Source organism: Ochotona princeps, chromosome 14 (genome assembly GCF_030435755.1).
Source record: "Ochotona princeps isolate mOchPri1 chromosome 14, mOchPri1.hap1, whole genome shotgun sequence".
In the NCBI taxonomy this organism is placed as follows: Eukaryota; Metazoa; Chordata; class Mammalia; order Lagomorpha; family Ochotonidae; genus Ochotona; species Ochotona princeps.
In genome coordinates, this window is record NC_080845.1 from 3,565,221 (window position 1) to 3,578,653 (window position 13,433).

At 52.5% G+C, this 13,433-nt stretch overlaps 1 protein-coding gene across 1 annotated transcript in view; it reads right to left on the reverse strand.

Annotated features, from left to right (window-relative positions):
• Positions 1-13,433, reverse strand: part of GPR107 (G protein-coupled receptor 107) — a 54,520-nt gene that overhangs the window by 23,308 nt on the left and 17,779 nt on the right. The window contains exons 5-10 of the mRNA XM_058672141.1: positions 12,230-12,372; positions 8,465-8,502; positions 7,420-7,476; positions 2,683-2,793; positions 2,164-2,297; positions 1,437-1,512 (exon numbers count right to left, since the gene is read on the reverse strand). Of these exons, the coding sequence (XP_058528124.1) occupies positions 1,437-1,512; positions 2,164-2,297; positions 2,683-2,793; positions 7,420-7,476; positions 8,465-8,502; positions 12,230-12,372 (559 nt within the window). The remainder of the gene's footprint in view (positions 1-1,436; positions 1,513-2,163; positions 2,298-2,682; positions 2,794-7,419; positions 7,477-8,464; positions 8,503-12,229; positions 12,373-13,433) is intronic.

Genomic DNA, 13,433 nt, shown 5'->3' on the forward strand with positions numbered 1-13,433 from the left:
CAGACTGGCTCGGTTCTGCTGCTGCACACACTCAGGGAGTGAACCAGCGGATGCAAGTCTTTTTCCCTGTCTCTCCTCTCTGTATTTCTTCCACTTTAATAAAAATAAGCTTAAAAAAAAAACTATGTGCAATCATCTGGTTTTAACTATTTTTTTTAAACTATGGCATCACTGGGCCGGCACAGTAGCCTAGGGGCTAAAGTCCTCGCCTCCAGCATGCTGGGATCCCATATGGGCGCCGGTTCTAATCCTGGCAGCTCCACTTCCCATCCAGCTCCCTGCTTGTGGCCTGGGAAGGCAGTCCAGGACGGCCCAAAGCCTTGGGACCCTGCACTCCCGTGTGGGAGACCTGGAAGAGGCTCTGGGCTCCTGGCTCGGATCGGCACAGCTATGGCCTTTTGCAGCCGCTTGGGAAGTGAATCAACAGATGGAAGATCTTCCTCTCTGTCTCTCCTCCTCTCTCTATATCTGACTTGCCAATGAAAATTAAATAATCTTTAAAATACAAAAATTTTTTTTAAGAAAAAAACTTTTTTAGAAAAGAAAAATAGGGCCCGGCAGCGTGGCCTAGCAGCTAAAGTCCTTGCCTTCAACACACCGGGATCCCATATGGGACATATGGGAGCCGGTTCTAATCCCAGCAGCTCCACTTCCCATCCAGCTCCCTGCTTGCGGCCTGGGAAAGCAGTGGAGGATGGCCCAAATGCTTTGGGACCCTGCACCCGTGTGGGAGACCTGGAGGAGGTTCCTGGCTCCTGGCTTCAGATCGTCGCAGCACAGGCCGTTGCAGTCACTTGGGGAGTGAATCATCAGACGGAAGATCTTCCTCTCTGACTCTCCTCCTCTGTGTATATCTGACTTTGTAATAAAAATAAATAAATCTTAAAAAAGAAAAGAAAGAAATCTTTAAAAAAACTATATAGTACTCTGGCTGGCAGAGCCTACAGAGCTGACATGGGTGTGGCGTGCCCTCCTGCCTGCCATCTAAGCGGTCACTAGACTTTAAACGGGAAATCAGCCAAGTGTCACCGCAGTTCCAGTGCAGAATGAGTCGGGGACTGTCACCACCCCAACCCAGGGAAGCCGGGGTCTTTGCCCCAGGGCCAAGTTTGTTTCCATCTGTATCAGTTCAAAGTCAAACCTTGACCTCCCAAACCTCATGGTAGCGATTTCTATCAAATAAACAAGGCAACACTGTATTGCTGAGCCTCCAACCCAGCAGGAACACCAGCGGCAAACCAGACAAGGGAAGTCATGGAAACCCTTCCACAGGTGGCACTCTCATCTCAAGAAATGGGAAACACATAAAACCAAACATTCTGGGCAAATACTAGGCTCGTAGGGGTCAGATGCCTGCCACCTGCTGTACAGGGGGTGTGGTCAGCAACCACGTGACAAAGGGGACTTGACCCCCCCCCCCAGATGTTGATACTTACTGCATGAAACACCAAGGAGAGAGACTTGGTGAACGGAAGGGCCGCCATCAGCCAGTGGATTTTAAACACATCATTCCTATGAAAACAGGCCGAGAATTAAAAGACAACTCCACCCTCCCAACAGACGGTCGGCGCTCCGGGAATCTGGAAGGAAGAGGAGGTAAACACAAGCCAAGGAAACCAGCAGCAGGAAGGCTTTGCACAGACGCTCGCTTCTGCCGGTGGAAAGGCCTTGGCAGCACCCACGTCATCTCCGAGCCACAAGGCAATGCTGGGAGGAGACCCAGGAGGCTGCATGTGCATGCCAGCCGCACGGTGCCCAAGCCTGCGGAAAGGAAGGCTGGCACTGGCCGCTAGCCAGGAACTGACCCTCTGAGGCTGACAAAATACCCAGAGAAAGCAGGGGAGGAGCGGGCTCTGACAGTGCTGTACATGCAGGGGCAAGGCAGGGGCTGGAGTGGAGGGGAGAGGCAGGGGTGGAGTGGGCTCCGATGGCACTGTAGATGCCCGGGGGAGTGGCATGGGTGGAGTAGGCTCTGACAGTCCTGAAGGCTGAACAGCTGGATTTGCTTTTCCAACAGGATGGGATGAGTTCAACAATGGACCACACAGCAGTTCCCATGCCAGGAGACTCCTGCACAGGTACCCAGCAATGACAGCAACCACCTTTGGGCTGAGAACCCAGCAGGGGCAGCTGTGGGCTGGAGGAGGTGCGAGCGGGGCTTACCTCCTCTTCCGAAGGATGTGAACCCAGACAGTGCCCGCCAGGAGGAAGAAAAAGGCCATGGAGATATAGAGCTTGGGCAGAGGAATCTCCCCCGCCGAGAGGTAGCTGTCAGGGTTCTTCTCCGTGATCTCAATCTGAAATTCACAGGAATTCATTTGTACTTTTCAGAAATACATCATGCCTTCTTGAGCAGGCTACAGTCTCAGCTGCTTCCTGGGCATTGCAGGGTGTGTCCTGGCAGGCCCCAAGCACATGTTTAGTGCACAGAGGGGGTGGAGAAAGAGTGCAAGCTTAGTAGACAGGCTGCGAGCACACACTTAGGGCCCAGCGGCAAGTGTACACCTCCTCACAGTTCAGCCTGTCCTCTGCTAAGCAGTCCTGCTCACTAGCAAGGAGGCTCAGCTGGCCACCTCTTTCTCTTATCCTAGGTGGCCTTAAACCTCGTCCCTGGACAAAGAAGTGGCTGGCACTTCCTGCTGACAAGAACCACGTGGAGCGTTCTGCCCGCGGTATACTCACATCAAGGCTGAAGGAGAACTGGCCCCCCGCTGGCAGCTCCTTGCCAGGGCATTTGTGAAAGTACAGGCTGTACTGGCCTTCCTGGTCATCGGTGCTGATGTTAACGAAGAACTGAAAGTGAAGAGGAACAAAGTGAGGGACCCTAAGCTCTCAGCTGTGCTGGAAAACCTCAGGAGGAAAACACGCACATATTAATGGACAGAAATCAGACCACCTTCATTCCCCTAGAGCAGAGCTTAAAGGAGGGCTTGTCTATCCTAGGTGCCCCTCCCGGGAGCCGGGGACAACAACTACTTCCAACCAGGCATTCGGAGTTGCCACTGCACAGAGGGCAACCGCAGGCCCCCTGCTGGAGTCCATCCTCGCCATTCTCCATCCTGGCTTTCTCACATTTCCGTCCAGCTCCGACAGCAGGTGCCAAGAGAGTCTAAGGCACAATTATCCAGTTTGGGGATCAACATACTACTTTGCACTTCGTGGGAAATTTTTTTTCCCAAAAACAGAGGCTAGCATCTAATTGAAAAGTGTCAATATTCCATCATCAAGATCTATACCTGTGATTTTAGGCAGTCTCAGCACCTATGTTTTCTGCTTTTCACATACTCATTGAGTCAAATGAAGTTTCATATGAACCAAAAGATGACACACACGCACATGGAATATAACTCCCTGGCCAATTCTAACAACACCCTGCTATCAGTAAGTTCTGGCCACAGGAAGGAATCTGCCTTGCATGCAGTTTCGAGCAGTGAAGGACAAAATGGGGACATGACCATGAATGAGCTGTTTCTCCACAGGTTACCCAGCAACTGGAGGGACACTAGCCCGGCTCTGTTTGTCCTGAGTGATGGTTATAAAAGCCATTTTTTTCTAATTACTTGCTAAATGCAGTACAAATGCCACACTCACGGGATACTGGATCTCACAACTAGAAAGAATGGGGACAACAAAGTACCTGATAAGATGGCAACCAGCGCCCAAGGAGAAATCCCTCATCTGCTCTGCCATGCTTTGAGCCCTGTTGTAAATGTGACAGCACGAATTTCTGTCCACTCGGGTCACCAGAAAAGGAAAGCCCTAATATATTTTACTTCAAAACTAAGACTCATAGAAGAAACTTGACAGTGATATAAAAACTTGAAAGAGATTAAAAAAAAAAAAAGAATCAATGGAATCACCAACATTGGGCCAAGGAGGCGTCTGAATCTCAAAGAACTGAGACTGGTCAGGCCGGGGGCTGGCCAACGCTCACTGCCCACTGCCTGCCCTCGGCGACCCACACCGGGGGACCCAGGCCCTTGGTCAGGCCCGGGGCTGGCCACAGCCCACTGCCCACTGCCTGCCCTCGGCGACCCACACCGGGGGACCCAGGCCCTTGGTCAGGCCCGGGGCTGGCCACAGCCCACAGCCCGCTGCCTGCCCTCGGCGACCCACACCGGGGGACCCAGGCCCTTGGTCAGGCCGGGGGCTGGCCTGCAGGCTTGCAGCTCGTTGCCTGCCCTAGGTGACCTACATGGGTGGACTCATGCCCTTGGTCAGGTCTGGGGCTGGCCTACAGCCCAGTAGCCTGCCGCCTGCCCTTAGATGACCCACACCTGGTGCGGGGGACCCAGGACCTTCAACCCTCCATGGACTACTCCCACTCCATGCAAACTCAACACAAAGCATGCACCCCACAATGTTCTGCAGAATTAAAAAGAAGGCATTTGTTGAAGCATTCAAAAACCCCTCATTTTATTAACAAACATTTTAAAAGTGAGGAAAGGAACAGAGCAAAGTCCTCCTGTCTTTCCGCCCAGTCAGCTTCTGACTCCTCCCTCAAGCAATTAGCTCACTGTAACCTCAGTTTATCTGCCTGTGGAAGGGGCACAATCGTGGGCCTATTTCACAGAGTTCCTGGGAGATGGAGCAGGATTATGCAGACAGGTTCCGAGCATGGCGCCTGCCGTGCCTTCCCTTATCAACAGCAAGTCCACCAGGCAACTGGGAATTTCACATCCAACAGGCACACAAGCCCCTGCCCTTGCAGTTACCTTCCAGGGAAGACAGACAACAAAGGCATGACTGAGGCCTCGTGTGCATGCTGGAAGGGGTGGGTGCATCTGAACAGAGCAGAGGCAGCGTCCAGCCAAGTGGTTAGGATGCCAGTTAAGATGCTCACAACTCCTGTCTGAATGCCAGCTTCCTGCCAATGTACGCCCCTGGGAGGTAGCAGGTGCCGGCTCGAGGAGCTGGGTCCTGTTACTGGGCAGGAGCTCTGCACCGAGTTCCCAGCTCTCAGCTTCGGCTCCAGCCCGGCTGGCTGAGGCAGGCACTGGGGGAGCTCACCTTGGCATGGGAGCTGTCCTTTTCTCTCTGACTCTTGAACTGTCACACTTATTTTAAACTTGGGAAGCTCTGCTGGGAGGAGGGTGTTTCGGCAAAGGCCTGCATGATTCAGGGGGACATGGGTTCCTGCTACAGGCATAGCCAGAGCAGGGTCTGAGGTGTGAGCGCCTATGGAGGAGCAAGGTGGCCAGAGTGAGGAGGGGGTGGTGCGGGGAGCAGTAGGGGATGGCCAGCAGCGGGGAGGAGGGCAGAGAGGTGGCAGGGGCCGGGTCACGTGGACCTTGGCGAGCAGGAGAGGGTCAGGCTTCCACGGGGTGACAGATGGGAAGCTGCTGGAAGGTTCTGAGCCAAGGAGCACCCCGCAGGCTCCCCCTCATGGCTAGCTGTTCACATCAACACTGAGGAGCAGACGGCCAGTCGGTAAGACTCAGTACTGTGGTCACAGGGTGGGAGTACTTCCTGGGAAGCTAACAACACGACAACCATGACAGCAACAGGGTCACGTGGGGGCCTACACCTCTCAACAAACTGCACACACTAGGGACCCGTGCACTTCACTGTAAGCAAATAATACCCCACGTAACGAAAACAGGCAGTGATTCCTACAAACCAATAAAACATTAGTTACACAGCACTTTACAAGGCACTTAACATATCTTTAAAAAAACGAATGATAAAACCCTAGGATAGATCTCATATTTTTGATGTTTTAATTTTTTAAAGATTTATTCATTTGAAAACCAAAGCAGCAAAGAGACAGAGAGGGAGAGCGAGTGTAACTGAGTAGCCACAGGAGCCAGGGCTGGGCTGGGTCAAAGCCAGCAGCCTGGGTCTCCATCGAGCTTCCTCCTGCGGGGATGTCCTGGAACGAAGCAGCTGGGATGTGAACCAGCACTCCAATACGGGATGTCAGCCCTGCAGGCAGTGACTCAATGTCAGAGTCCCCAACCCTAACTTTTTATTTCTGTTTTATGCTTATTTGAAAGACAGAAGTGCCTCAAAGAGAGACATCTTTCATCCACTGATTCCCTCCCTAAATGGCTGCAACAGCCTGGTCTAGGTCAGGCTGACGGCAGCAGCCAACAATATACCCTGCCTTCCAGGCACCTCAGCAGGGAGCTGGATTAGAAGTGGAGCAGCTGGGACTCGAACCAGTGCTCTGACACGGGAGCTCAGCATCACAGGAGCTCAGCATCACAGGCACCAACCTCCATGGTTCACGTTCAGGGGACTCACCGCGAGGTAGCCACTCCGTCCACTGCCCCAGGTTCTCAGCCAGAGAGCAGGCTGGGAGACCCAGGCAAGCACACATTCCCAGCCATAGGCCGTGGTACTGCCAGGCCACCTCCCTTCACTGTGGCCACAGTGCTGGCCCCAAAAGTCTGCTGAGCCTCAGGGAACTCGTCTCGGAGAGGACAACCCTGCCCGTATCACAACTAATGCTCCTTTCTGGTAAAATAATTTTTTTTTAAGATTTATTTTATTTTTGGCCCTTAGTGGCTAAAGTCCTCACCTTGAGCGTGCCAGGATCCCATATAGGCACAGGTTCTAATTCTGATGACCCCACTTCCCATCGGCTCCTTGCTTGTGGCCTGGGAAAGCAGTCGAGGACGGCCCAAAGCCTTGGAACCCTGCACCTGTGTGGGAGACCTGGAAGAGGCTCTGGGATCCTGGTTTCGGACTGGCTCAGCTCTGGCCTTTGGGGCCACTTGGGGAGTGAATCAGCAGATGGAAGATCTTTCTCTGTCTCTCCTCCTCTCTGTAGATTTGCCTTTCCAATAAAAATAAATAAATCTTTAAAAAATAACAGAATTCTACATTTGTCTTTTTTTAAGATTTATTTTTTAATTTGAAAGGCAGAGTTAGAGAGGAGAGAGAGACAGGTCTTACATCCACTGGTTTCCTACCCCGTAAGAACATAATGGCCAAGGCTGGACCAGGCTGAAGCTAGGAGCCAGGAGCTTCTTCTGGGTCTCCCACGTGGGTGCAGGGGCCCAAGCACTTGGACCATCTGCTGCTGCTTTTCCAGGTGCTTTAGCAGGAAGTTGGATGGGGAGTGGAGCAGCTGAACGTGAACTGACAGCAGATGGGATGCAGTGTGGCAGGTGGTGGCTTTAATTGCTATATCACAGTCCCAGCCCCAGAATTCTCTACGTTTGATGTGTGCTGGAGATACAGAAGGCATACTGGAACAGGCAGGCTGGGCTGGCCTGGAAGCTGGCAGGGCAGACCTGTTCATTCCTGTGATTCTGACTGCCGGCCCACAGCATCCACCTTGTACATTTGCACTCAAATCACTGCTTCAGGCATGCCCATGTGGTTCTTCCAAAACTGAAAATTCCTTTAGAAACTTACCCTTCTCCCTGGCATGGAAACGCTTTAGGAAAATCACCCCAAGCCAGCACCTACCTGGAAGGACACGGCACCGTCGCTGTTATGGATGGAAAAGGATTTCTCACCGGGCGCCTACAGAGACACAACAACCTATGTGAGGATAATGCCAGCAGCAAACCAAGCCAGCTGAAATGAAAGAAACTGAACGCTTCAACACACGCTTGTTCCCTGACCTGAAGGGGACACGTGCTGCCATCGTGGGTACCTGTGAAGGCCCCCCTGTCGAGGGTGCGGCTCTCCACCTACTTCCTGTCTGCAGCTCTCTCCACTGCATCTCCACACCCCCAACTGCAGCCCACCGAGCCAGGCCACCCTGCTGGAGGACCCCCACACTGCCTATTTGCAGTTAGCCCCAGGCAGACACATCGGCCCAACTCCATTCCTGACCCCAAGTGGTCAAAACGGTGCCATCTGTGCAACGGCCTAATGCTGAATCACTCCAAGTGTGCTGGGCAAGACACACTGGGTACCTGTCCCGTGCGACCAACGTGCACCACGCCGACGGGAGATCACCAAGGGACGGGAGAACTTCAGGGGTGATGCACACGCTCGCTACCTTCACTAACAGCTAAGACCCATCAAATATCACTCTACAGAAGGGCAACTTGGGGTCCGCCAATTACACCTCAACTAGGCTACTACAATAAAACAACAGTTTTTGGATGTCTGCCTGACTGAAAACAGTCAAGATATTCCAAACCAAGACTCGTCCAGTTTTCCCACTCTTGCTGTTTCCATCATGTACTCTCCCTACTTCTCTTCTACCCACGAATCGGTCCCAGTGGGGTCCCTTCTTTTGCACCCCAAGGCTCTGCTCTGGTCCACAGGCTCGGCAACCCATGCCTGAGTAGCCCTGCTCCCTCCAAGCTCCCTGGGTCACCATGCAAGGCAGCCCTGCACGTGGTGAACTTCAGCACACATGACTCTGTCTTTCCTGATCAACAGGACCACAGCCCACACCTGTGCATCCACACACCCCATCGTCCAGCCAGCCCAGCACGTGGCCGATGACGCACACCCACACATCCAGTCCGGTGGGGCTGGGCAAGCAGGCATGTACCTTTGCATCCACGGTGCTTCTCTTAGACTTCTCACTGACTAGAAATAGAAACAGTTAAAAGGCGTTACTCAGGACCAGCTTAGAACTCCAACAACAAACCACCCCTACCCCTGCTGATGCCAGCTCCTCCTGTGGCGGAATGCAACCACCCCTCCAGCTGCAACAGCAGCAAGCAGGAAGTAGCCACATCACACCACCACCTGCTGAAGGGGAACTCACTTAACAACGTCACTTAACAACTCTGACTTTCCGCCAAAGCTACATAGAACAGCATGCCTTACAAAGCAATCACACTGGCAAACAGATCACTGTTGATAATATGTGACTGACATACACAGGCAAACCCTGATGGCAAATATCCTTAGCATAACGCACATTTGTTCTTCCCAACAGCAAGGGGCGCTCATACTGCTGGTGGCCTGGGCTAAGGCACGGTGAGTGCCTGGGCCTTTCACTCAGAGCTCTGCGTGGGGAAGGCAGGGCTGAAAGCTCACTGCAGGAAGCGGGCAGGGATGGAAGGGGGTGGCAGGGGTGGGCGGGGGTGGCAGAGGGTGGGCGGGGGTGGCAGAGGGTGGGAGGGGGTGGCAGGGTTGGGAGGACGTGGGGGGGTGGCAGGGTTGGGAGGAGGTGGGAGGGGGTGGCAGAGGTCGGAGGAGGTGGGAGGGGGTGGCAGGGGTGAGAGGAGGATATTTCAGAACAGATTTTCCACCCAGGGAAGGGTGATGTGAGCACAGAAACCCACACAAAACAAAGACTACATCACACACAAACTGAATGTTTCCGTCTGACTTTTGATTTGGGACGTTTTGATAAACTGAGAAAAAAGTGTATAAATAATACAAGAAACTAGAGCTACTGCTGTGACACAGTAGCTTAAGCCTCCACCTGTGGAGTCCACATCCCACATGGGCACTGGTTCAGTGCCCAGCTTCTCCATGCTCCAATCCAGCTTCTTGTTTGTGACCTGGAAAAGCAGCAACAGACAGTCCTTGGGCCTTGTTCTCATGTAGGAGACCCATAGGAAGCTCCTGCTCCAGATAAGCCCGGCTCTGGCCACTGCGGCCGTTCAAGGAGTGACCTGCGAACGGCACATCTTTTGCTGGCTCTCTGTAGATCTGATCTGCCTTTCCAATAAAAATAAATAAATCCTAAAAAAAAAAAAAAAAAAAAAAAGGCTTCCCAGAGTCACATGGGAGCACTGTGGCCCAGCAGGTTAAGTTATGCCTAGGGGCCCCCACATCCCGCATCAGAGGGCCTGGTTTAAACGCAGCTGCCCCACGTGTCCGGTCCAGACGGCACGCTACACCTCTGGCACCTGGCTGGCTGCAATCTACATAGGAGAACAGATGGAGCTTCTGGATGGAGCTTGGCTAGCTCTGGCTCTGGTGGGAGCAAACTGGTGGGTAGACAAATCTTTGTCTCTCTTTGCCTTTCAAGTAAGTAAAACAAGCAAGCATTTTTGAAAAGGTGGGGTTAGGCTGCCGCTTGCACAAGGGCAGCTGGGCAGGTGGGCAGAAGCCCGAAGCACCGAGACCCTTGCCAATCGTGGGAGACAAGGACAGAGCTCCCAGGTCACAGCATGTGTCTGGCCCAGGTCTAACCATTAAGGCTGTATGGAGAGGAGAGGAGCAGGTGAAAGGTACTTCTCTGTATTTGAAATAAACAACTAAATCTTTCTCAAAAAAATTTAAAAACTAATAAAATCAACAGACAAATAGTGCTATCCAAAGTGGTCAGAACTAAAAACTGGCCAATCAACACACATGGGAAAGGTGGCCTTGAGGCCAGTGCTGCGCACAGCAGGGAGCCACCTCTGACACTAGGACAGGCAATGGTTCAAGTCCCGGCTGCTCCACTTCCCATCCAGCTCCCTGCTGAGGTGCCTAGGAGAGCAGCAGGAGACAGCCCAAGTGTTGGGCCCCTGAACCTGCGTGGGAGACCCAGAACAATCTCCTGGCTCCTGGCTTCAGCTCAGCCCTGGCTGTGATGGCCATCTGAGAAGTGAGTCAGCAGATGGAAGATCTCTCTGTCTCTCTTTCTCCCCACCCCATCTATAACTCCAACTTTCTAATAAATAAATAAGTCTTTTTTTAAAAAAGATTTATTCATTTTATTACAGCCAGATATACACAGAGGAGGAGAGACAGAGAGCAAGATCTTCCGTCCGATGATTCACTCCCCAAGTGAGCCACAACGGCCGGTGCGCACCGATCCGAAGCCAGGAACCAGGAACCTCTTCTGGGTCTCCCACGCGGGTGCAGGGTCCCAAAGCTTTGGGCTGCCCTCAACTGCCTTCCCAGGCCACAAGCAGGGAGCTGGATGGGAAGTGGAGCTGCCGGGATAAGAACTGGCGCCCATATGGGATCCCGGGGCGTTCAAGGAAAAGACTTTAGCCACTAGGCCACGCCGCCGGGCCCAATAAATAAGTCTTATAAGAATATTTATTTTATTTTTACTTGAAGGCAGAGTAACAGAGAGAAGGAGAAAAAGACAAAGAAGGAGAGAATTCCTCTACCTACCAGTTCACTCCCCAAATGGCCACAGTAGCTACAGCTGAGAAGATCTAGAGCCAGGAGCCAGGAGTCCCCTCCAGATCTCCCATGAGGGTGCAGGCTCAGCCGTGAGCCATCTTCTGCTGCTTTCCCAGGCCACAAGCAATGAGCTGGATCAAAAGTGGAGCAGCTGGAACACAAACCAGCACCCATACGGGATACCGGTGCTGCAGGTGCAGACAGCCTACTACACCACGGTGCTGGGCTCAACAAACCAATCTTAAAAAAAAAAAAAAAAAAAAAGAGGGCCCGGCGGCGTGGCCTAGCGGCTAAAGTCCTCGCCTTGAATGCCCCGGGATCCCATTTGGGCGCCGGTTCTAATCCCGGCTGCTCCACTTCCCATCCAGCTCCCTGCTTGTGGCCTGGGAAAGCAGTCGAGGACGGCCCAATGCATTGAGACACTGCACCCGCGTGGGAGACCCGGAAGAGGTTCCAGGTTCCCGGCTTCAGATCGGCGCGCACCGGCCCGTTGCGGCTCACTTGGGGAGTGAATCATCGGACGGAAGATCTTGCTCTCTGTCTCTCCTCCTCTGTGTATATCTGGCTGTAATAAAATGAATAAATCTTTAAAAAAAAAAAAAAGAAAGAAAAATTCAGCCCCACTAATAAGGAAAACAACACTTTTGTTTGTAGGATTATTTTCAAAAAGGAAATACGCAACATTTGTGAAGACAAGGATGTGTGCACCATCCTGGCACAATTCTAACAGAGCGGCCAGAGAAGACTGGAAAACACCGAAGGATTACCAACAGCATCCAGAGCTGTGAGCCAGAAAGTCCTCTTGTAGGAAATCCACCCTAGACAGGGCTCTACATAGGAGACAAACTTCCAGGCAGAGTTCCGGGTGGCGATATAAAAGCCACAAAGGAATGGAAATGTACCTGCTTAGGGGGGCTTCTCCCAATTACAGCATCCAGTTAACGGAACATTGCATCAGTACGAAACATGTTACATGAATAAACACACTTATGCTAAAGACAGCACCATGAATTTTAAAAATCAAGCAGTCTAGACTTCAGAAACAAGTTCATAAGAAAACCCAAGTCCACGATCATTCTCAGAGCAGGAGGGAGCAGAAAGGAGAGCTCCTCTGCCATTCTCTCCATCTCCCCCAATCTTCTCACTTCATTTTGTACATCTCAAAGCAAGACAATGCTGGCTGGGCACCATGTTCGCCTCCGCCAGAGCAGAGGAGAACTGCAAAGCAGGTTACCTGGCACTCCCTGGGAGTGGTTGCCTGCTGTGGGCACGGGGTCCCCATCAGACTTCTGGCTCGGACCTAGGACTCTCTCGTCCCTGCCGACCACGACCACTGGCAAGGGCGCACCGGCTTCCAACGGAGACTTCACTTTCACTCTACATTCAGATGAGACAGAAGGACAAAGTTCCAGACAGTGCCCCTGCCACCTGCTGCATGCCAGTGTGAGGACACATCCACGGTCCCTGCAGAGCTGGCGACAGGCTACAACAGACTCTAGCATCCAAATCTCACGTGTGATGAGGCAGAGACTTGCAGAGGCTAGATTAGAGCCACAGGAGCCAAGAGGGAGGCAGCCGAGCCAGGACCCAGGCACGGCTTCCCAAAGCCTTATTCTGAGCGACCAACCATTCTGCAGGTCCTAATTCCATTCACCACACTCAGCAAATGGGTGTACAGGACAAAGAGGAGAAAGTTGCGGTGCCACCTGACGGAGCCTGCGAAGCGTGTGCCCAGCGAACTCTGTCCGAAACCTACTTCCTCCTTGTCTCTCTTTGTCTTTCAAATAAGTAAAACAAACAAGCATTTTTGAAAAGGAACTGAAGGGTTAAGTTGCCAGGCTCTGATATGGGATGTGAGGATCCCAAGGCATTCTCCATTCCTCAGACTCCAGCAGCGGCTGTGCCCAGACGTGTGACAAGCAGCGGCTGGCTGCCAGCCAGACAGCATGTGGACCTAAGCTGGCGCGCTCTGTGACCCGCCCAGGGAAGCAGCATTCTGTCCCTGGGCTGGAACCGAACACTGCAGCAGGGTCATCTGGCCTCTGAGGACTGGGAGTCTTACCTGAGATTAGCAGCCAATTCCAAGGCAAGCAGAGCAGAGACAGGCAGAACAGGGCACCGGACAGCAAATCCTGCAGGCCTGTCTCCCACCTGGAGCCACCTGCCCCAGCTCGGGACCGTCATTTTTTTTTTCTTTAATTGTATGATTTACTTATTTTTCATTTATTTATTTTTTTAAAGATTTATTTATTTTTATTGGAAAGTCAGATATACAGAGAGAAAGATCTACCATCCGTTGATTCACTCCCCAAGCTGCCGCAACAGCTGATACTGTGCCAATCCGAAGCCAGGAGCCTGGAGCCTCTTCCAGGTCTCCTACGTGGGCGCAGGGTCCCAAGGCTTTAGACCATCCTCAACTGCTTTCCCAGGCCACAAGC